General features: G+C 39.2%; 2 protein-coding genes across 3 annotated transcripts in view; one reads left to right on the top strand and one right to left on the bottom strand.

Moving 5' to 3' along the window:
- The window catches only part of LOC141300684 (receptor activity-modifying protein 3-like), a 16,675-nt gene extending 1,169 nt beyond the window's left edge, over positions 1–15,506 (bottom strand). Inside the window, exons 1-4 of one of the 2 annotated variants that reach the window (XM_073830982.1) lie at positions 15,246–15,506; positions 5,034–5,066; positions 4,035–4,194; positions 1–854 (exon numbers count right to left, since the gene is read on the bottom strand). The exon at positions 1–854 is cut by the window's left edge and continues 1,169 nt beyond it. In XM_073830982.1, the coding sequence (XP_073687083.1) occupies positions 599–854; positions 4,035–4,194; positions 5,034–5,066; positions 15,246–15,291 (495 nt within the window). In that variant the 5' untranslated portion in view covers positions 15,292–15,506 and the 3' untranslated portion in view covers positions 1–598. The remainder of the gene's footprint in view (positions 855–4,034; positions 4,195–5,033; positions 5,067–15,245) is intronic. The other variant, XM_073830983.1, reaches the window with a different exon arrangement.
- Positions 15,507–16,105: 599 nt separating this feature from the next.
- hus1 (HUS1 checkpoint clamp component) lies at positions 16,106–19,875 on the top strand. The gene is made up of 8 exons (XM_073831172.1): positions 16,106–16,235; positions 16,506–16,633; positions 16,865–17,041; positions 18,097–18,204; positions 18,283–18,357; positions 18,524–18,623; positions 19,290–19,421; positions 19,581–19,875. Exons 1-8 carry the CDS (start codon positions 16,184–16,186, stop codon positions 19,661–19,663), a joined length of 855 nt encoding a protein of 284 aa, XP_073687273.1. The 5' UTR covers positions 16,106–16,183; the 3' UTR covers positions 19,664–19,875.
- Positions 19,876–25,000: the final 5,125 nt, after the last annotated feature.

Raw genomic sequence — 25,000 nt, 5'->3', positions numbered from 1 at the left:
CTTCTCATATAAATAATAAGAGAACACTCTCTGGCTGCGTGGAGGGCCGTTCTCACTGGATTCTCATTCGCATGTCCGCTGATCGATCATAACAGTTGTTTGTGTTCAGCAGGAACAGGTTGATCGTTTCAGGATTTTCCTGCAAGTCAGAGAAGAAAATATGAGCTAAAATCACTGATAATTGAACCGGCGATGTGTGTGGAGATGATAACGGACGTCGAACTGAGCGATGAGAGACCCGACGAAAACCACAAACACAGCGTGAGTTTGACGAATGGTCTAAATCTACCTTATTTAATTAAAACATTAAATAATTGCTGTACAGTACGTGATTCATTTAGTCCGTCCACAGATCCTGACAGATATTCACTCACGCTCTCTATTAGCGCTGAATTAATTCAGCATCTGCAGTTGGGCATCAGCGATCGCAACGAGACGAGGAATAAAAGCTCCGGCTGAAACACGGGAGGTCCTGACGCTCTGAACGTCCTCCTCTTCGGTGAGATCAGGTGCGACGCTTCTGTCCGTCTGAACGTGTTCTTCCCGTCGAGGTCTATCAACGCACGCCTCGCTCCTGATGGAGAAGGTCCAGCGGACGCTAGGCCAGGATGTCGCTCCGTTTGCTGCACCAGACCACCAGCGCCACCATGGCCAGCGTGAGGAAGACGGGGATGAGGATGAGGAGGGTGAGCGTGTCGTCCGGCGGGTCGATGAACACCACGTGCTCCAGGCTGCAGTTGGAGAAGAAGTGTTTGTGGATGCTGATGATGAAGCGCTCCACCACCGGGTTCGGCCAGAAGCAGCCGATGCGCTCGGCGTTCATCTCCGTGCAGAAGGAGAAGACGTGATACTCTCTGAGGAAACAACCAGAAACCACATCTTATTATTGATTCGATTGAGAAATTCAGTTCATTTCCTGTCACAGCAATCAGCAGATCCATCATTTCCTACAATAAGTCAGCGAGAGAAATGGCTCATATTCAGCATTTGCAAATGAATCTGTCCGTTTCATGAGCTCAGCCTTATAACGCTAATAAAGTTCCTTCCTCTTCCTCTTTATGTTCACGAAGATGCAGATGAACGGAATTTACTTCATTATACGCAACCGCTCTTCCTCACACAATATTCCTGACCAACGTCCAAAACACAAGAAATGAATACTGGCATAAATAAATTGAAGATGTTTTGCATTATGATATTTTCTTGACAAGGAAACACATTCAAACTCTTCTTTAAGGCGAGAAACTACAGACAAACCAGTGTGTTTTCATGCATCGCTCAGTTTTTGGTCTGTTTTGCATTCATATCATGTTTCTTCTTTCAGACAAGAGCAAAGAAAATATTCTAATTACATGTTTAAGTGTTTATTGTATTCCTATCTATTTGCATCTGTAGATTTCAATTCCAATCCATATCTTTAAAGAGTTTTTTCTCTTTACAGTTTTATCCCTCTAAATATTATGATGGTTTGTTCATATTTCATTCACACTGATTTATACAATATTTTACTCATAAAAACATGGTAAAAATTGTGTTTTCTGTCTAATGACAGTATTTTCTGATTTGGTGATAAAGAGACAAATCCAAAATTCCCTCTGGAAAAACCTTCAACTCTAATATGACAACAAAATAAATATGAATTTTGAACTTGACTGTATCCTATGTTCAGATTTATATTCTAAAAATGTATGCAAATCAGTGCATATTTAATTAGAGTGTCTTATTTGCATATTTAAACGCAACGCTTTAGAAAACTTGTAAGACAAAACTGTTTGCAGTTGTTGATGTAATTAATCTGCTGATGAAGTATGCTGTGGTCATTTACCTTCTTATTAAGTCACATTGATTTCTACAGCACTTTATTCCACACTGGTTGTTTCAAGGCAGCTTCACAGTAATAAACTTTTTATGACACAGTGATTGTTTTATGAAAAGCAGAATAGGGCTTACAGTATATTACAGTATTTTCACAATGACTGTTTGGGATTAAAGGAGTGTGATATGAATGCAAAACAACCACCGCTTTCTTAGCGAAAATATATTGTGTGTGTGTGTGTGTACCTGGTATTCATCACGTTGTGGGGACCAAATGTCCCCACAAGGATAGGAATACCAGTAAATTTTGACCTTGTGGGGACATTTCTCAGGTCCCCATGAGGAAACAGGCTTATAAATCATGCACAATGAGTTTTTTTGATGAAGTAAAAGTGTGCACAATCTCCTGTGAGGGCTAGGTTTAGGTGTAGGGCGATAGAAAGTACGGTTTGTACAGTATAAAAACCATTACGCCTATGGAATGTCCCCATAAAACATGTAAACCCAACATGTGTGTGTGTGTGTGTGTGTGTGTGTGTGTGTGTGTGTGTGTGTGTGTGTGTGTGTGTGTGTGTGTGTGTGTGTGTGTGTGTGTGACGATCAGCAGCACCCGTGTGCCGTCGGTGTGTTCAGATCCCATTAGCGCGGTTGTCAGTGAATCTCTATTGGTCATGTGATCGTATCAGCCGTTAGTAAATCGCTCATCAGGGACCGAAGCGCTCACTATCTGACATCAGCAACCATCTTCAGCGAAAAAACACCTGCTGTTCCATCTGCTGATGTTATCATAGAGAGAAAGACCTCAACCAGACCAGATACATGCAGATCTGCTGAGCAGGAGACGCATTTGAGACACGTTTGAGAATCACTGGAGACGCTGGAGCTCAGTGACTGAATAAATGAAGTTAAAGAGGTTCATGAAGGTTTCCTGTGATTAGTATGCAAATGAACGTCCCTGCTGACGCCCGCAGGCTCTTTCCTCCAGAGGTCTGGGAAAAACAGTCCCTCTCAGAATCTCAGTAATTGGGTTCATGTTGAGAACCGTCTAATCGTCCGTCTTAATAAAGCGTCCAGCGGTGAACCTAATGGTGTGCGTGTGAGTCGCGGGTCAGTGATGTTCACCAGCGTCCAGCTCAAATCTTCATTTCTGATTATTATTATCATTATGAAGGTGTTTAAGTCACTCATCATTAGTACTAGAGCTCATGCTGATCACAGCTCCAGCGCTGCAGACCTGAATGATTCCTCACATCATGTGTGCTGTTGTTGTTACTAGTCATCAGACGCACAATTTTCAGACCCAGAACACCTTACCAGCCACATACACACGGGTGAACAGGGTGAGATAGATCTCATCACACTTCCCTAGTTGATTGATGAAATTAAGAATGGCAAACATTTTTTGTATTATGATATGGAAGCAAAACAGACCAAAAACTGAGCAGTGCAGGAAAACACACTGGTTTTGCCTTATTTTGAAAGACATGAGCTGGACGTGTTGCTGTCATCTCTAGAGTCAATGTGGTGAGAACCGCTGGCTTCTGTTCCAGATTAACATGTAAACAGTGTTGAGGATGTGTTTGTGCTTCTGGTTTATGGAGGGTGACGCAGGTCAACATCTCCTGACCGGCCGACGTGTGTCAAACGCTCCTCGAGTCTCTGGAAGGAGCTCAAGATAATGTCAGAGCAAACTGTGAGTTCCTGGAACGTCTTCAAGAGCAAACATCTGCAAATAAGTGATTCATCAATGACAGCAGACTGTTTACAAACACACGCAGCGGATCACTGAGACTGTGAGAACCGCTTTAACTAACCCGTCTGAGTCCTCACAGCACAAATATATATAGAAATAACTCAAACGCCAAATGTCATTCCTGCTACAGCAGAATGAATACAGCAGAACGCAGCGTTTCAGAGTCTAACACTTTCCAGTGTTGCATCATTCATCATATTTGAGCGGATGATGATTCAGATACATTGATATTCAGATCAGCCTCATAAAAATATCTAGAAACATTGAACTGAACTGGATCTGGTTTGTGTAAAGGGCTGTAGAAATAAACTGATTTATGAATAAAAAGGACGAACAATCTCATTTAAAGTTTAATTAGGCTGGACTCACTGACATGAGTGATGTTTGTATTTGTGTAGACTGGATAGTAAAGTGCTGTTGACTGAGTTTCTGTGAATTGACTGTGGTGATGATGATGGTGATTCACCTGATGAAGTGCGTGAGATTGCATCTGTCGTCTGGTTGAACACGATTCATGTCGATGCTGAATCGTTCTCCGCATCTCTCCATTTCCAGCAGCAGGACGGTCTGATTGCACTGCAGGAGCCGCGGCCGCTGGGTGAACGACAGATCAGTGCCATCTGTGTCTGAAGAGACAGAGCATCAACCACATGCTGAGAGACACAACTGAGACATGATTAAGACATGACTGAGACATGATTCCAATCATGATTAAGACATGATTGAGACATAAGACATGGCTGAGACATGATTAAGACATGACTGAAACATGATTAAGACATGGCTGAGACACAACTGAGACATGATTGAGACATGATTGAGACATAAGACATGGCTGAGACATGATTAAGACATGATTGAGACACAACTGAGACATGATTGGGACATGACTGAGACACGACTGAGACATGACTGAGACATGATTGAGACATAAGACATGGCTGAGACATGATTAAGACATGACTGAGACACAACTGAGACATGACTGAGACATGATTTAGACACAACTGAGACATGACTGAGACATGATTTAGACACAACTGAGACATGATTGGGACATGATTAAGACATGGCTGAGATATGATTGGAACCTGACTGAGAGATGATTAAGACATGACTGAGACATGATTTAGACACAACTGAGACATGACTGAGACATGACTGAGACATGATTTAGACACAACCGAGACATGACTGAGACATGATTTAGACATGATTAAGACATGGCTGAGATATGATTGGAACCTGACTGAGAGATGATTAAGACATGACTGAGACATGACTGAGACATGATTTAGACACAACTGAGACATGATTGGGACATGACTGAGACATGATTGAGACATGACTGAGACATGATTGAAACAACTGAGACATGATTGGGACATGACTGAGACATGGCTGAGATATGACTGAGACATGATTGAGACAACTGAGACATGATTCAGACATGAGAGACACTCACCTGATAAACCTCTCGTCATCAGCGTGTTTACTGCTAAAACAAAAACAGTTTCATGATTAGGAACAGATATAACTAGATTCATATCTGAGATTCTGTTTTAGTTTGATTTAGTTTATTGAAGACTGTCCAAAAGAAAAATCCCTGTTTATAAACCAAAAATATGAAATAAACCTGAAAGAAAAACACTATTATGATCCACATTTCAACTAAATTTGTTTCATAGTTATTAAACTGAATCAAATCAACACTGAACTCTGCTACTGTCTTCTGTAGAGCTACTGAAATTTAATTTGTTTCATAATTTTGCAGCATTAACACTGTTATTGTCCTGTTTTTGAGAAGCTGTCTTGAAACAATCTGTATTGAATAAAGAGCTCTAGAAGTAAAGGTGACTTAAAACAGTTACTGTAACAACCAAGGTTCTATTTTTAGCCCACATCAAACTCTCAGCCAACTAGACTTATTTAGTAAGCAGTTTCACCAGAATCATCATGTGAGTTGAGCACCCTGTTGAAAAAACCAGCATATGCTGGTTAGGTAGGTTTTGATGCTGGGATGCTGGTTTTAGCTGGTTTATGCTCGTACTTTGCTGGTCATGTTGCTGGGCAAGGACCAGCATAAACCAGCAAAGGACCAGCTTAAACCAGCCTACCAGCATCAAAACCTACCTAACCAGCATATGCTGTTTTTTCAACAGGGCAGCACTTTTGTTCTGGTGAAAAGCGTGTCAGTGTTATTCCACCGTCTAAAGCAGTCTAGAGCAGCATGTGAACTGATCTGTTTTCAGCAGGGCTGCCAGTCCATCCCTGAGGAGATGCATGAATATTAACCGCAGCAGACAGACGGCGGGACGCGCATGCTAACGGCACATGCTAACCCCTCCAGCGAGCGCAGAGCCCTCACGCACATCAACTCAAACTGTGTTCAGAGACATTAATACATTCCCCAGTAGAGTCCTAACTTTACAATATCATACAGGCAGAGAAAGACAATCTTGCATGTCTATAACATGATGAAGCCATAAAACATCCAACAGATCCAGTGTCTTCAACCACACATTAAAAGTCTGTCTGTATGATGTTTCTAAATCTTTATCACATTTGCACTCGAGTTCAGTTCAAACATCATGTAAGTTGTCTAAGATCTGCGTGAAGATGAACGAGCCGCTCGTGTCTGAATGTGTCACCAGTTCAGGCCTTAAAAACACTTGACTGTTATTGTGCTAAATTTAGTGGTTTCCTGCATCCGGACACAGACGAGAGCACCGTGATAATGTTCAAAGGCTCCTGGAGCTGCTGAGTTTCTCTGGAGAAGCCCTGAGACGCCGTCAGTCACCACAGAGACGCTCAGAGCGGGGCATTCTGGGATCAGGACGGGGTTAAACGGTCCAGACACTAAAACACTCAACCTACATGATCAAACACACTCTCTTTGATTCGGGTGATTCGTTCAGAGACGAGACACACTGTACTCTAATAAAAGATGTGAATGTTAACGTAAATGTCCATCCATTTGGATTACAGTTTTAACATAAACTAATAACTTAATGTGTTCATATGAAAACAAGATTTCTGCACTGAACATAAAGTTTATTATTAAATATTCACATCAATTTGATTGTTTAAATCTTATTTTCAAAATGCATCTATTCAAAATAATTAAAAAATAGTTTGAAGGCTTAATAAATCGTTCCACATCAGAAAGTTGTTCTATTATTTCATTAGGGTTATGTGAAAATGTTTGCCGTTCAGCTTCGTTTGACGCTCATGCTGAGAATGCAAACGACTCTCATATTCACCTGCCGCTGAAATAAACGAACGACCTTCATCAGTAATCAAAACAACTTGAGTTAAACGAGCTCTTCACAAACGAGCTTTGCATTCAAGAGTTTGTGTAATCGGTAATGTCTCTGCTCCTCCATTCACTGCTCTAACTGTAGTGTTGATATATATATATCTAAACCATGAGCCGATGAGGTTATAATGTGGGTTCTCATAGCAACGGCTCCGTCCACTCCGAGCAAAAACACAACAAGAGCAATTCAATTTATTTAGGTAATTATTTAATGATAAAAACAGCATTAGTGTGTGTGTGTGTGTGTGTGTGTGTGTGTGTGTGTGTGTGAGAGATGTGGGTGGATCACAACAATGTAATGGTCATTCTGAATTACCGTCACACACAGTAACGAGACACGCTCACTAATGACAGCGGCTGGACGGAGCTGCTGGATCACAGCCTCAATTAAATCTGGAAATAAAGGTGTTTCTGCGCTTCCTAATGGAACGGCGTCCAATTTCCCTTCGCAATTTTCTTCCAGTCAATTCAGGTTAGTGTTTAAGAGCTGAACGAGTTGTTGCTCGTTCACACAAACGTTGTAAGGCTCTTCTTAATCGCTGATGGATCTTAATTAAACACGTCTGTGTATTTAGCAGGTGCTTTTATCAAACCCACGACGGTCATCACTCGTAGAGCACTACAGCAGCACTGGCCTTCACATCGTGTACAATTACACTAGACATAGAACAAAAAATGATTTTTCAAGGTTGTATATAATTTGCATTTATTGCATTGCATAAATTGCATATAAACAGCTTTGCATTTATTTGTGAAATGTAATATCAGTGAAAACTGTTTGAAAGCAGTTGTTTGAATAGTGATGTTTTCAGACACAATGACAGGATGAACATCGGCTCGTGTGGAAGTGTCAAACACAACAGGGTCAAAAGGTCAAAGCTCAGATAAAAAGGTCAAAGGGGGAAAACTGCCTTCAGAGAGCATGATGGGAAATAACACAGACTGAGGAATCATGAGCTGATTCATAATTCCAGACAAATTCAATTTCAGCATAGATTTAAACTACAGATCAAGAGCCGTCTGATCAATCAAATTAATATCAAGTATCAGTCAACACTAGAACTTTCTAGTGATTTTCATTATTTATTTAGAATGAAAATGAATTCATGAATGCAAACACGGAGTGAGAAGAGCAAAAGTGGTTTCTGTATAATACAGATGGAGCATGAATGTATTATTTTATGATATTCCGGCGAGGATAGGCGAGTTTTTGATTATATATTTGTCAGCGATTTCATCACCGCTTCCATTTAGCGAGCTGAAATCAGCCTCTTCCCAAACATCGCTCTCATTTCCATCTTCAATCTGTTCCTCAGGTGGACAATCACATCTGATCAGAATCAATGTTCGCTGTGCCGTAATGAAACACGGCTCCCTCAGGAATCTGACGTCCCTCTATAAACGAGGCGTTCGGGTCCTTGAGGAGAACGTGGGTTTGATGCTCTGCTGGAGGAGAAGAGCTGTGAAAAAGCCTCACATCAGCAGAAGAGCCTGAGAGACTCAGAGACTCACACACGTGTGTTAAAGAGCTCCACACGCTTCCTTCGCTACAGGGCTAGTGCTGTTTAACCCATACTGACTTCATAAAGCCTTCTGAATCCATATCAGTGTTTCTGCACACTGCTGTATGTCAGATGTTCATCATATTGAAATATTTAAAAAATGTGACATTTTACTGCTTTTGGTAATGACCTATATTTAGAATTAGTTTTTATTTTCTATTTCCTATTTTTATTTTGTTGTGTTTTCATTCATTTTGATCTTGTTTTAGTTTATATTCCATTGCATTTAATAGGGATGCACCGAAATGAAACACTTTTGTGTTTTTTCCCCATGTATTTTGCCAATTTTTTTCACCATTGCATAAATTAAATAGCCAAAATGTGCTTTTTACAGTTTTGTCTAGCTTTAAATTTTTTTACAAAACAACAATTTAAAAATATTTACTTAACACTGAACATTTGTAACATTCTAGTAGACATTATAGCCTACCAACAAACCACAACTGAACTTAAAATTACTAAATAGTAAAATAATATTCTTTGGCCATTTTTTAGACCCCCTTCTTGAATCAGGCTTGTGTTTTTAATGGACAAATAAATGCAGCCTTGCTGAGCAAAGGAGAATGTTAGAATAAATGTATTACAGTTTTTTGCAATCGTTTTTGCACTAATAACAGAACCGTAATGTCATTATTCAAAACTCTAGACACATAATTCACAACCAATGATCAAAATGCACATTTTTCACACCACTTAACACATTTTTCAAATGCTTGGATACAATACATATAAACCAAAGATTATTTGTTCATTGAACTTAAATCACCTGTTCAAAATGACACAACTTAACATCAAAGTATTACTATTTCAAAATGCAACTCACACATTACATCTGAGATGAGTGTGCATTCATTTCATTACAAAGATTGAACTATCAGGTGATACATCTGCTTAAAATGATAAGTAACTGTTGCATTACCCTTTTTTTTTTTTACCGTGTATCTATGGATGTCATATTTCATTCTTTATCAGATATGGTTTCTATGGCCACATGTACCTCTTTTACAGAACACATTTTCATATTCAACATTACTGAATGCAAGATGTCATTTTTATGTTATTGCTTTTGTGGTTTTAATGAGTTAATGGCTACCCTGGTAAAAAAAAAAAAAAGAATGTATCAAGAACGTTGGTACACAAATTAGCCCTGCTGAAGAAAAAAAACCATCCAAAACCAGCCTAGGCTGTTTGGCTGTTTTCAGCTGGTCAACCAGCCTGGTTTTAGCTGGTCATAGCTGGTCATTGCTGGTTTTAGAGGGGTATTGGCCACTTTTCTGTCTGGTCAGGCTGGGAAACCACCAGCTAAAACCAGCTAAGACCAGCCAACCAGCCTAGGCTGGTTTTAGCAGGGTTTTTTTTCAGCAGGGTACAGTATACTGTAAACTGTATTCTGTACCCTGCTGAAAAAAAAACAGCTAAAACTTTGAATCTAAATTTTTCCTTTAGAAAACCTATGCTGAGATTTATTTTATCAGTAAATTCCACATTACAGTATTTCAATGATACCACTGTGTCTGTACTGTTCTCAGTCTACAGTAAAAAAAATGAAACCTGAATCACATATTTTGTACAACTATATTTAATGATTGTACTAGCAAAAACACATTGAAACTGTGGGTAACTTGTGTATGGGTGATCTAAAGTAATGTTCCTATAATATTTCATAATAAATTCATTTTTTGAAACAATGCTTCTGCTAATGCAAGGCTTCTTTAAAGATATGAAAGCAATATGCAAAGTTTTGAACACTGGACAGCCTGTGTTACAAATAATGACTGTTTTGAGTTTTGTATCTAGAGTTTTGAAAAATGACATTAAGGTTCAGTTATTGGTGCAAAAACAATTGTAAAAAACTGTAATAGAGCTGTTGGAATGATTGTTAGCATTATTTTTGTCTTACTTTATTTTATTTTACAGAACAACAGTAAAACTGACTTTTATTTAGTGGTAAACCCGCAAGAAGAGCTCAGTCCTAGTGTTTGCTGGCAGCAGCAGATTTGTGAATGATTGTCATCTTTGGTCTTTGAACCCTGGCTAAGGAGCTGCTGTCAGAATAAACACAATTGGTGTCTGGTGTATTAGACAACAGAACGTTCTGGAGTTGATTCACTAATGGTTTTGGTGATTTTAGTCATCATACAGTTTTAAATGCTTCCACACTGCCCACATGTTTGCTCTATTTGATCGCGTCACCTCATTGTTAGGTATAATTTATTCTACCTTTTTGCTTAATCAGCTGAACAGCAAAAGAGCTTTTTTTCTATTTTCGGCCAAATAATTTCAGTTGCCCAACATCCTCTGCATCCCTACACTGTAAAAAATGTGCTGTAGTTCTGCAGCTGGTTGCCAGTAACTTACTGTAGATTTTTAATTTATGTTATTTACTGGCAACAGTTTGTTCAAAGTTAAATGAACATTAAACATTAACAAGTCTTTGTCTTTACAGAATAAAACTATAAAATAACAACCTACTGCAAAGCATTCTGGGAACCAGAAACCTTCATCAACCTTTTTCTGTTTTTTTCCTTCAGATTTTGGTTCCCAGAATGCTTTGCATGAGGCTGTTATTTTAGTTTTATTCTGTAAAGATAAAGACTTGTTAATGTTTAATGTTCAATTAACTTTGAACAAACTGTTGCCAGTAAATAGCATAAATTAAAATCTACAGTAAGTTACTGGCAACCAGCTGCCAGTAATACTGTAATTTCTACAGATTTTGTTTACAGTGTAGTATTTGAGTAAAGTTGATGTGATGTGAAGTGATGAGAGTGTGTTTGTGGTTGTAGTGTTTGGTAGGTGTGGTGATAACGTGATCCGGGGTGAAGCGTGCGGAGGACGTCAGACACGCTGAAGCTCTGGAGGATTCGTGAGTCAGATCTGATTCATCAACACACAAACACACCAGCGCTGGTGTCAGTCATCATCAGAGACGCTCGCACCGGCCTTCAGCAACAAATACAATCCACGAATAGACGCTTCTCACAGCCGCCAGCACCTGCGCTCATGACCTCAGGACACACAGTTCAGATCAAATTAAAATTCACTTAAAATACAAAGAGAAGAGAAGAGACCAGAGCAGATCAGATGATCCAGTGATGTCTGTAGTGATAAAACATCTTCAGCAAACAGTGTTTAAAACAGCATCTCAAACTACACGCTGTAGAAGCAGATGATCTCCTTACAGTCGTCCGTTTGAACTTCATCAGTCTCACCGACGTCTTCCTCTCACAGACTGAGATAAAGGTCAGCGGAGAACACTGATCATTACTGATGAGAGTCTTAATGTCTGTCCATATCTATAACCACACAGTCTGATAATCGCTCTAACTCTAGAGAACAGATCACAGCCATCAACACTAGAGCTGGGCTACTCGGACTTGTCACGGACTCGGATGCATTTTGACTCGGACTCAAGCTTTTCGGACTCGGGAATAATTACAGAGTCCAGCCGAGTCCAGGGACAGTTGACGGAAATTTTACTGACTCGATGCATTATTACGAAAGTGACATTCAGTATTCGCACGTGTTTAAAAGTCTTGCCAGTACTTGAAAGCCTGCTGGTTTCTTTGCATACACAAACACCCAAAGCGCCTCTCAGGCAGCGTGCAAATGCTGAATTAAGTTTTTTTTTTCATGTTATTGCTACACACTTACACGAAAAGTTATGTCAAAATGCACCGTCTTGGAGATCTTGGAGATTATTCATGCAAATGCAGTCGGTTTTGTCTTGAAAGAATTTAAACAGTTGGGAGAAATACAGATGTGTCACAATATATGATCTGTGCATCCGGTCTTAAAGCGACAGCAACGTCAACCTGCTGCAGCAGACTGCGTCATATTACATTTGCCTATTTTATCTCACAATTCAGAATTTTTTTATATGTTGTTTATATGTTGTATTTCGGACTTTATTACTCAAATTAACTCAACAGAGTTTTCTGAGGGGAAAAATGTCAGGAGTGTGGGATTTTCATGATTTTGAGCTGAAGGGAAAAGTGAGAGTGTCATTTCTTATCAAAATTGTGAGATATAATCTCGGAATTGTGAAAATAAAGTCAGAATTTTGAAATATAAACTCAAATTTACTTTTTTTTACTCTTTTATTCCATGGCCTCCATAGACTGCTACTTAAAAACTGTCCCCTTACAGCCTCATTTTCATCCAAAAAAACCTCCAAAATGCCATCTACCCAGTCTAAGGTCTTACCATTCGTCATATAAAACCCAAAACAGCCAAAATCAGAGATAAGAGGTGAACTGCTCCTCACGTCTCATTCACTAAACTTCCTACCCACCCCGTTGAATTTATACATTGACTATATAACAGCAAATAAAGTCAAGTCCTGTCCTATAATTTTTCACATTCTAAAAGCTGTTTCACTCTGAAATATGTCACAATACACAAGTTATAACTTCTGTTACATGACTTTAAAGTTTGTTGAGCAGGACACTAATTATGAGATGGTGTGAAATCAAAAATCCAAAAGGCAATATGCAATAGAGGTTTGCTTTTTTACATTTAAATTGTCATTACCTTATTCTAGATGTAAAGGTTAAAACAAGGTTAAGATACTGACAAACAGTAGTGTTTAGTTGGACTCGGACTCGACTCGACTTAGGTGGACTCGACCCAACACTAATCAACACACAAGCTACACACGTCTGAGTCTGTCTGTGTGTGTGTGTGTGTGTGTGTGTGTGTGTGTGTGTGTGTGTGTGTGTGTGTGTGTGTGTGTGTGTGTGTGTGTGTGTGAGTCTGTGTGTGTGTGTGTGTGTGTGTGTGTGTGTGTGTGTGTGTGTGTGTGTGTGTGTGTGTGAGTCTGTCTGTCTGTGTGTGTGTGTGTGTGTGTGTGTGTGTGTGTGTGTGTGTGTGTGTGTGTGTGTGTGTGTGTGAGTCTGTCTGTGTGTGTGTGTGTGTGTGTGTGTGTGTGTGTGTGTGTGTGTGTGTGTGTGTGTCTGTGTGTGTGTGTGTGTGTGTGTGTGTGTGTGTGTGTGTGTGTGTGTGTGTGTGAGTCTGTGTGTGTGAGTCTGTCTGTGTGTGTGTGTGTGTGTGTGTGTGTGTGTGTGTGTGTGTGTGTGTGTGTGTGTGTGTGTGTGAGTCTGTGTGTGTGTGTGTGTGTGTGTGTGTGTGTGTGTGTGTGTGTGTGTGTCTGTGTGTGTGTGTGTGTGTGTGTGTGTGTGTGTGTGTGTGTGTGTGTGTGTGTGTGTGTGTGTGTGTGTGTGTGTGTGAATGACAGAGTCCTGTGGGTCAGCGCTGCTTTCACAACACTGGCGGCACACGCGTGTTTGCTAATCAGCGCAACTCCACGTGTGTCACAATACACCATAAAACACAAGCCCATGTGAACCCCACCACAAACACTGAATCAGACTGAGAACCACATCAGACACACAATCAGACCAGACTCACTCACTCATCACATGGATATCTAGCTGAACTCTAACTGAGATTTTCAGTTCATATTTCAGTCATTGATCAACACGTTCACACGTTCACGCTTCTCTGATGATGGTTAATGGTCAGATGACAAGTAGACAAACCAATTAAAAATAACCTTTCTTAGTGTTTTGTTTTGATGTATTTTACTTTAAAATGATTTACTTTACATTTTTATGATTTTATCAATTATTATCTTCTGTCAACTCACTAGATGACAGGTAAAACATCTAAATGAGCAAGACTTTCACACACTGCTGGAATCGGTCGAGTGTCTCTAGATGTTCTGTGACTGATGAGAGCGAATCACATTAACTATCCCAATGCAGAAACACTACAGACATAGACACTCATTCCTCATGCCCACACACACAGAGCTCTTCATCATCATCTTCATCATGTGTGTGTCTGAGACTCTGGTGTCCCGTCAGGATGTGTTCTGTGTGTGTGATTCATTAACGGCAGCAGTAACGTAGCAGGAGGTCTGAGCACTGAGGCTTCTGGGTAAAAGCTTTAACCTTGTCAATGACACGCTTTGGCTCCCCAGTGAACATATTTGAGCATATTTGAACATATTTGAGCATATTTGAGCATATTTGAGCATATTTGAGCATATTTGAGCATATGTGAGTGTATGTGAGCGTATTTGAGCGTATGTGAGCTCCTCAGGAGACGTTCAGACTGCCGTCCCGCTGTAACCTCACTGTAATAACTGTCTTTCACATACATGAATCATGGGCTCTGATGCTCACAGGACACACAGCTAAACTAATCAAACATTCAATATTTAAATGTGTTTTATTTTCATTGATTTTATTTGGGGAAAGCATTTATTTGACATTCTTATGATTGAATTGATTATCAGACTGATCTAGAGCCAACTGATCAAACTCATTATAAACCATTGATGTATACATGATTAAACCACAAAAAACATGCTTCTTTTTACTTTAAAAATGATAATTTATTCATGTCCATAATGATGTGAATTACACATCTGACAACTACAATAAAAAGTTTTAATAATAATATTAATAATAATGTTTAATGATGAAACATCATACTATGAATGTTAAAATATGTTTAAAGTAATGAACCATCAGGGTCAGACAGAACAGCTGGTCTCACTGATTCTGAATGAGTTTAATTCAGATCTGCTGAATCTGCTGAATCCCTCTCTCTCTCTCTCTCTCTCTCTCTCTCTCTCTCTCTCACACACACACACACACACACACACACACACACACACACACACACACACACATTTATTTATCGTGTATTTATGTCGAGTCACACTCCTAATAGAAACACAAACGCGTTGCAAATAATAAACTGGCATAAAGAGATGAAATACACTCACCGAAAATCAGAGAAAGTTTGAAGAGTGTGTGAAGATTCGGATCCATGATGAAGAAGCGAGTTAGATTCAATCAGCTCAAATCTCTGAACACATTCATCATTCATATCCAATCAAACACATCGATCCATACATCCGACACAACAGCGGCTGATGCTCTGGTTCTGGAGCTCCTGAACGTCCTCTTCATCCTTGAACCTTCATCTTCATCATCAGGAGTCGATCAGCGGAGCGCCAGAGGAGCGATGCACAGCTCTCTCTCTCTCTCTCTCTCTCTCTCTCTCTCTCCTCCTTCTTCATGATCGTGTGTCCGTGGGCTGTTAGTGGGACACACACACACACACACACACACACACACACACACACACACACACACACACACACACACACACACACACACACACACACACGAAAACATCCCAATAAAAACATCTTAATAATAAACCATTAATATTCTCTTTATGTGATATGTTTAATATAAACATTGAAGATGTAGTTTATCTTCATCACTAAAGCAGTTTACTCTGTAATTTAATCTGAATAAATAATTCAGACTGCATAATATAATAATTATTTAATTATTTAATAATAATTATTTACCACAGTAAATCATCTGATAAAAGATGAATACATGAATATACTGCGTCACACTGAAGACTATAAACACAAGGTGTGTTAAACATCTGAAAATCTGTAATAAAATATTACGCTTCTCGTAACAAAAGCATAAAGTGAGGCAGGTGTTTTATGACTAAAGGATTAAAGCTGTACTCAGAGCGCCACCGTGTGGCCACATGAAGCACAGCGGAACTGTAAACACTAGGCGTTTATTTCCGGTCGGAAGTGTTTTCTGTTGCACCGCTGGCGCGAATACATGAATATAAACAAAAACCAAGGGAACACTCCTCAGAGTACTCAAATATCACATTTACTGCTGCAAAATGAAGTTTCGAGCTAAAATCATCGATGTCGGATGTTTGAATCACTTCACACGTAGGTTTAAGCGTGTTTGTTATTGTTTATTATTTGTTATTGTTTACTCTGTTCTGATAGAGATGAATAAACGGCAGTAACGTGTTTGTGTTTATCCGCTGATATTCTGTGTTTATTTGAGTTTAATGAATACAAGACTTTAGGTTTTTTAAATCTGACGTATTGTATTTCATCTGTAATCATAAAGAATGACTTTTGTGCTTCATGTTGGTCTGGTCTGTGTTAATGTGGTCTGATCTGTGTTAATGTGGTCTGTGTTGTCGTCTGCAGGTGTGGTGAACACAGTGTCCAAACTGACTAAGGCGTGTGTTCTGCGTCTCACCTGTGATCACCTGTATTTCGTTCTGTCGGGTCGGGTGGCCACTGGAGGAGTCAGTATGTGGTGTGAACTCTCACAGGTATCAGATCCCAATCACTGCCTAAACTCACACTAACATCTCAGTCATATGTCTGAAGAGTGTCAGATGAACACCATCATCAGCAGACATTCATCTTCATGTTCCAGTTCATCTTTTCACTCAAATGAATAAGTGAACATGTATTAGAAAAGGAAAGAATGCAAAAATAGAAGTTGTGTCACTGTGTGTCTCAGGCTTTTGGAGGCCGCTGTAAATGTTTGTGTGTTTCAGGTGAATTTCTTCGATGAGTTCCAGTTGGAGGGAGTGTCTGCTGACGCCAATGAGATCTTTCTGGAAGTGGCTCCGGAGAATCTTTCCAGGGCCTTAAAAACGGCCCAGAACGCCAAATCTGTCAAAATCAAACTGACCAAGAAGAGCTGCCCGTGTCTCACGCTGTCCGCAGAGCTGGTGAGAGCAAACAAACAATAGAACACAACTTTAGGAATTAATACTTTGAATCGTTTTGTTGTGTTTTTATATTTTGCATTATTATTTTAAATTATAAGTTTTTAAAGTTTCTATTTTAGTTTGGTTGTTTTTACTATTATTTATTTCAATTGTAAATAAATTAAATATTTCAGGTTTTTTAGTCCATCAAGTTAATGTTGTAAATGAAAATGCTAAATGTTTAGGGTTTGTACAAGGTGCTTAAAGTGCTCGAAATACTTGAATTTGACCTTTTTTGTTTAAAGCCTGGAAACCCCTTGAAAATAGCAATGTTCCTGAAGAGGCAGTTGAAAAGTGCTTTAATTATTGAAAGACAGTGTATCTATGAAATAAGTATTTAATTTTGTTGTCTGATGTTGAGCTTATGTAGCCCCGGTCCTTTTCAGCGCTGCTTTAAACATTACAATGCTCATGATCACATCCAAATATTTATTCCAATATCTGCTGATAAAAGTGAGATTGAGTTGAATAGTATGAGATGACTGGATGCTTTTGCAGCTCAAACTATTTCAAATATAGTGAATGAAGATACAAACTCCATCATAATGCACAATGTGAACATCTAACATGTATTTGGAGCTGCATCTGGTCATATTAATGGAGTGTTTCACTTACCTCACCTCAATATGTTCCTAGATTTGTGTTGGATGTTATCTTTGGAATGGAAATATGGGTGTTTTATTTGTACACAGCATACTTGTTTTGCTTATTTTAGTTAATGTCATAAAAGTAGTGAGCTAAACCAGTAGTACTCACAGTGTCCTGTAAACATGGCTGAAGACGTGAAAAGAGGAACCGAATCATTTGATTCAAATCGGGACTTTGTCTTTGACACTCTTTTTTTTTCAGATTTTTAGAGAAGTTTAGAGACAGATTTTTGTTGATTTATGTGAAATTTAGCTATCAGGAAAAAAACGTTAGAGTGACAAAAACAGCAACTCACTTCAACTTGGTTTGCGTGTGCCGTCCGTCTCTGTCTCACAGTAATAATCACACACACGCGTGTTGTCTCTCAGCCGTCTCTGTCCAGCGTCAGTCGTGTGGTCACTCATGATATCCCAGTGGATGTGATTCCCAGACGACTGTGGCATGATTTCAGAGAGCCGCAGATGCCAGACTTTGATGTAAGTCACTATATGAGTCCATCTCCACCTTTATGACCCTCAACAGCATTAATAATCAAATGACTGTCTGATGTTTAGGTCAGCATATATTTACCTCCTCTGAAGACCATGAAGAGCGTCGTGGACCGCATGAAGAACCTCTCCAACTATCTGGTAAGTTTAGAGCAAATGGGAGAAATTGTAATGTGCATTATAGTTAAATAAGCCCTGCCACTTACACTTCTGAAACACCATTTCAGCTTTATGGGTCATGTCAGATTTTATTTCTGGTGTCAAATATGTGTTCGAGGGTTAGATGATGTATGTGTTTGTGTTTGAGGTGCTGGAGGCGAATCTGAACGGTGAGATGAATCTCAAGATCGAGACAGACCTGGTTTCTGTCACGACGCACTTTAAGGAGCTGGGAAACCCTCCGTGGGGTGAGAAACTCACATCAACCTGATCAGAGGACGTGATGACATTACACTCACACACCTGTTCATCTGAGCTGAGAGGAAACAATCACTTAACCAGTACTTTTGATACATTCGGATCAGGGTTATTTATTTTTGCAAACTACAAAAATACTTTAAATAAAATAAACATTACCTGAAATTAAATATACATTAACCGTACATTTACTTTATTTCAGCTAAAGACAACATTTCTCATTTAAATATAAAATATCCTAAAAAATACTAGAATACTTTTTCTGTTATATAATAAAAAATATACTAAGTATAATAAAACTAAAGACATTAAAACATGACAAAAAAAATTACTAAAACTTTAAAATGTAAATAAAACTGAAAAAGTTATAAAAATAAAATCGAATTCAAAAATAAAACAAAAACTGTAATAGTATATTGAGTTTAATAAAGTAACTGATATAAATATTTTTGTATTTATCATTTAAAATAATTAATGAATAAATAAATGTCTGGTGTTTGACTGTGTTCAAATTTTACTCAAAAGCCAGACAATACTAAGTAAAAATCAAAAAACGATTTTCTCAATCAGTAGTTTTGTAATTGTAGATCTGATGTTTTATAGAGATGTATTTGGTTGATCTGTGAGGATAATATGATCTATGATCTCTCTCTCAGGAGACGACGGCTCTCAGAGCTCCAGTCCGACTCACAGAGATGCGGATCTCATGGCTGAAGCGCGTGTGGACATCAAGAAACTCCAGCAGTTCCTGATGGGACAGCAGGTCAATCCCAGCAGAGCCATGTGCAGTAAGACCATCACACACACACACACACACACACACACACACATACATATATATATATACACACACACACACACACACATACATATATATACACATACACACACACACACTCCCAGTCCTCAGCACTCACTCAGTTTGTGTTTTGTTTGTGTTTTGTTAGATATTGTTGACGGAAGGATTCTTCACCTGATCTTTCTTCATGAGGACGTGTCTCTGCAGTACTTTATTCCAGCTGTGGTGTGATCAGATCTCAGGAATCATCTTCACTAACGCTCACATTCAGTCTAAACTCAATCAGGATACGCTGATATGAAGAACATCAAACCAAAACATGTAAAGTATTTCAAAGGGTCAGTTGTTATAAACTCTTGTTACAAAAAACACCTTGTGTTAGCAGATAATGTAAATATGTGTGTGTATATATAAATATATAGGAATAAAATACATGTTTGATGATAAAAGTTCATTTGGATTTTTTTATTTTGTCCACCAAAAACATATTCAATGTTAGTATATAGGAAAAGGTGTATTTATATCACTTGGCACAAAGTCATTTTCAAAGCATCTTCTTAGAACATTCTGCTGTGAAACATAAATCCAGTCTTTCCATAAGGTGTATTGTGTTACAAATTTGAGTAAAAGGCTAGTCAAGTTCAGCGGTGGGAGAGGGGAGAGAAGAAACAAGGAGTTCTGTAACTGACTGTAGCAATCAATTGTGACTAACCCACCGCCTTCGGACCAGCCGACAATCACAGCCTCACCTGACTCTATTTATACCTCAGTGTGAACACACCTGTGTCGAGGACGGTGACCTCAGATCATGCCGCTCTCCTGAGCCTCCAGCGCGTTTATATGTGTTACTATAACACAACTACGGTCTCCTTTAAACTCTACACATCTCACTAAAGGCAGTATTTTGATCTTTTATGTCGCGTCTGTGAGTCAAAGCGGTGCATGATGGGAAACGTTTGGATCACGTGACTAAATCCTGCTGGAGTGTTTCCTCCTGGAGGAGGTGCTGAACAAATAAAAGAACCGAATCTAAAGAGTAGTACGACTGAATGTTGTTGGAGTTATCTGAGATTACTGAAAGTTGAGATGAGTTAACTTTACGGATTTGTGCTCTGAGATATAAATTCGACCCAGCGATCTCTGGAAAACGTTGAATCTGATTGGCTCATCCTGAGACGAGCGCTGAGAAAAGTAACAGCGGCGAGCATCACGTTGCGATCTGAACCTAACAAACTTGAACAGACGCGACATTAAAAACCCCGATGCGAATCGGTCGATAAGAAAATTACTTATAACTTCAGCTTAAATCCTCATTTATTGAGGCGCTTTGCTGCTAACTTGCCTCGTTATCGCCACAGCAAATAAAATATGTATATTTAATATAAAATCTTAATGAAACATGTATCGTTTAAATAAAACTGAATGAACGAATCTGAATTATTAATAAGAAATTAAATATTTAAGTATTTAAATATTTATATAAATTTCTTCCCCCATTGTTTCTTTGTGTAACTTACCTTACAAACGTACAATGGCAGTATAATGGTACACTGATAGTATCAGGTAGAACACCATAGTATTTTGATACTGAATGAGTAACGTTAACATGTTCATATAAAACATGATTATGTATGGTGTATTTGATGTTCGAGAGCAGCAGGTGTCGCTGTTTTACACGAACGAGCTGAAAGATGAACAAACATGATGCTCAGAGTCTCTCATGATTCTTACATAATCACACACACACACACACACACACACACTAACTAATGAGAGTTACTAACACAAACAAACACGATTGAGAACTACTGACACACAAACACTCAATTCGTACTGTTTGCGGTCTTTAAACAGTCTTAAAATCTAGTCATTTAAAGTTAAAACATTTCTTCATTCATTCTTTTGGGCTTAATAGTTTTTTTTTTGTATAATTATTTTTTTTTCCTGTGGTCTTCGTTCTGAATCCGATGTGACGCGCTTATATAACGGTCAAAATGTTAAATTGCTAGTGTGTATTGTCTTTATATTGTGAGCATTATATATTAGTGAGTGGATCATTAAAAACAAAAACCCTTCCCAGTGCGCGCGCACACACACAGAAACGCGCCCGCGCGCTGAGCCCATCGAGACGTTAGTGAGGTGCAGTCTTGTGTGATGTTCACTAGTGAGGCTCTGAACACTGCGCTCATCCACTCAACACTGGACTGTGATCGCGGATCTTCTGTTGACATCTGAGGGGATCAAAAGCGCGCCGGTGAAGATGAATCCTCCGTGCGCGCGCTGCGGGAAAACCGTTTATCCGACCGAGAAGATCAGCTGCCTCGACAAGGTGCGAAAATACTTTATTTACAGCACAATATTGACAGAAACTCACAACTACAACAACTTTATCTGGAGCTTCAGATGAACGATCGTGTTTTATATAAACGAACCACGACCGTTAGTTATAAATGATGTGTGTAAATCTAACTTTACTGTGTGACGATGATCATTATTCTTCTGCTTTGATGCTCGTGTCTTACATAATGAACTTCATGTTTTATTCAGAATCTTACAGTCATGACTGACACTATAAGAAAATGTTTAGTTGAATCAGTAAAATTTAAATAATTAAGTCACTTTAGATATAAAACGTTAGAATATAATGACAAAGATTGAAAAACACTGAGCCTTCAGAAGCTAGCATGAGTTGTTTTGGACACATTAGCGCAGTTATACTAGTGTTCTCTGAAGCTGCTTGTAAATATTACAGTGTTTTAAAATGACTGTCAGAGTACCATGTCTTTAGCATCTGACAGAGAAACACTGTGTGCCAATTTTATTGATCTGAGCTCTGATGATCTGGTTCATGTCAGAAAGTCTCCTCAGTGGATCACACACATGTTCAGTGGACAGTGTTTGATCTAAACATTCTCTTGTGTCATTTATTCAATCATTGTGGGATTATTAATTGATCAGAATCTGCAGTAATGATGTGATGTCCTGGGTGTTTCAGAACTGGCACAAAGGCTGTTTCCACTGTGAAGTGTGTAAGATGACGCTCAACATGAAGAACTACAAAGGCTACGACAAGAAACCCTACTGTAACGCGTAAGTGTTCCTCCTCCTCACAGATTCATCTCACATGAGTGATGAAGGACCCGATGAGGATGAGGAGTCACAGTACTCACAAACAGGCAGATTTAGAAGAACCACAACTGTGCTGATACCTATAGAATGTGAACCATAATGATAACTATAACTGTAATAAAAAGATCTGTAAAATAATTATAACTGTAATGGTAAATATAATGATACAGATAACTATAGCTATAGTCTAACTAATCTGAATTTTTATGGTGACTTTAAATCAAAAATATCTATAACTAATGGTAAATATAGAGGTAACTATATCAATAACCTTTTAACGATAACAGTAAATATAGTTATATTGGTAACTGTAACTGTAATGAAAACTCAGTGATAACAATAATGGCTATAACAGCAAGTGTAATGGTAAATATAATGTTAACTATAATGATAAATTAGTATATGAGTATCTTATCTACACAATAATGTTCTGTTTATCATAAACGCTGCAGCTTTGTCTTTTAAATGACTGATAGTCTGTCAGTCAGCTGGACAACATACGTTCTGATTCCAGTGATATCTGTCCTCTGTGTGGTTATTGTTATAGTTGTGATGTGGATTCGGTGTTATCTGAGAGTCAGAGCGATTGTTGGATGTTGGCGGAGGTGTTAGATGTGGTTGAGCCGCTGCTGATGGTGTGATTTGAGTTTTCTCAGGCTGTTTGTTTGGCGTAGCTGCTGTCTTTCACAGGTAACTCTCCTCCATCTGTTTTGAGTTCTCATCAAAGCGCACATCCCAGAGTGTGTTTGTTATCCTGTGCTGAGCCTTTATGAGACGCGGAGAGAAATGAAAGGACTGGTGTGGAGTCTGAGCTGCTGGACGGGGCGGTTGTGTTCAGGACAGATGCTGCTGCTTCATCAGGAACTTTCTAGGAAGCAGCTTCTACTCTGGCAAATACACACACACACACACTCACACACTCACACTCACACACACACACACACACACACACGTAGTCATCAGAACCAGTTTAATCGTGTGGTGGGTGGCGTGTGTTGGTCAGTCAGGTCTCATGACTGAGGGTTAATTGAGTGAGTTTGTTGTAAATGTTGGTTCGGTCGCGTGGCCTTTTCTTTATTTGCCGTTGATTGTGTTTAAAGGTCAGTTTGTGGTGACCTTTTGCACATTGTTGCTTGATCTCATTACTTTGTGTGACATTTGTGAAACAGACGTTTGGTGGCTCTCATGATTGAGGAACCGCTGTTAACCGTCTGACATTACGGACCAACGCTGAACTCTAGATCTGTGAGAAACGCAGCCCTGCTTGTGTTCCAGATCCACCTTCCACTCCGTCAGATTCCTACATAATCCCAGAAGATGAAAGTGAAGAAGTGAAGCGTCTCGTGAAGCTCCTGGAGCTGGAAGGTTGTTGTTCTTCAGTGGTTTTCTTCACTGAATGATCCGTTGTTGTTCAGGTCGGGGAGAGCAGATCAGTTCTGTCCATCAGGGGCCGGTTGCACCAGCTAGTCGTAAAAAAGCTGTGTATAAGCTCTACGCTGGGCTTTGCAACATCTAACTTTACGATAAATATTAATATTTACACCTGTTGCACCAGCTAAAACTGCCCGGCGTAGAGGACTCACGTCCACGCTGACCCATTCACCCGCACTGATAGCAGAGACCACATCCAGGGCTACTTATATATTACGACTAATATAAAACTGAATTGCTCAAGACAAATTATAACAAGTGAAGCCACCGCAAAATGATTCCATTAGGTCAATATGTTCCTAATTTGTATCGGAAGTCTCCCTGCACATTCACATGACAATTTAAAAGCTGATCCTGATTAAAAGTAAGCACAGACCTTACTGCGATTATTGGATGGCAGGAACGCTGCAAATGAAGAGTGACATTAAAGACGTTAAGTATTTCCAAGCATTTATACTGTCCAAGCACGATGTCCAATAGAAATATTAAGGGAAAAATTGAAGACAGTTATAGACCGTTATCACCATATGGTTTGTTTCTCGTTGTCTCTGACAGAATATGCAACGTTAATGCAACATTAGCTGTAACTTTTTTTACTTTCACTTATAACTCTTGTGCCAAGTTTGAGCGTTGCTTGTGTTGCTTGACCACTCATCAGCTGTTTAGGCCACATTGTCCTGCCTGAAAAGACCATAAATGTTACAGTTAGCTGCTGCAATAATTAATTAAAAACTAATCATGCCAGAGAAAATCTTTTCACTTTCACAGAAGTAGCACTAGGCTGAGATGGTGCAACAGGTATAAATTCTACGCACGACTTAAAGCACATTTTACCTAAAGCCTAGTTTTACAACCGGGTGTACATCCAGCTGGTGAAACCGGCCCCAGGTGACTGATTCTGGAGTGCATTTATCTAGCAACCACATAGCAACACCCTAACAACCTCCTCCATCACCCTAGCAACTTCATAGCAACACTCTGGCAACCACCCATAGCACCTCAGCAACT

The sequence above is a fragment of the Garra rufa genome, chromosome 24 (genome assembly GCF_049309525.1).
Source record: "Garra rufa chromosome 24, GarRuf1.0, whole genome shotgun sequence".
NCBI classification, from domain to species: domain Eukaryota; kingdom Metazoa; phylum Chordata; class Actinopteri; order Cypriniformes; family Cyprinidae; genus Garra; species Garra rufa.
The sequence above is the reverse complement of the archived record's forward strand: the minus strand, read 5'-3'. Positions and strand labels throughout refer to the sequence as shown.

What these genes read in the sequence shown, in the direction of transcription:
- hus1 (XM_073831172.1), top strand. Translation starts at nt 16,184, where the DNA reads ATGAAGTTTCGAGCTAAAATCATCGATGTCGGATGTTTGAATCACTTC. An exon ending in CGCAGATGCCAGACTTTGAT is followed by an intron (nt 18,205 to 18,282) that starts GTAAGTCACTAT and finishes TCTGATGTTTAG; the next exon opens with GTCAGCATATATTTACCTCC. An exon ending in AGAACCTCTCCAACTATCTG is followed by an intron (nt 18,358 to 18,523) that starts GTAAGTTTAGAG and finishes TTTGTGTTTGAG; the next exon opens with GTGCTGGAGGCGAATCTGAA.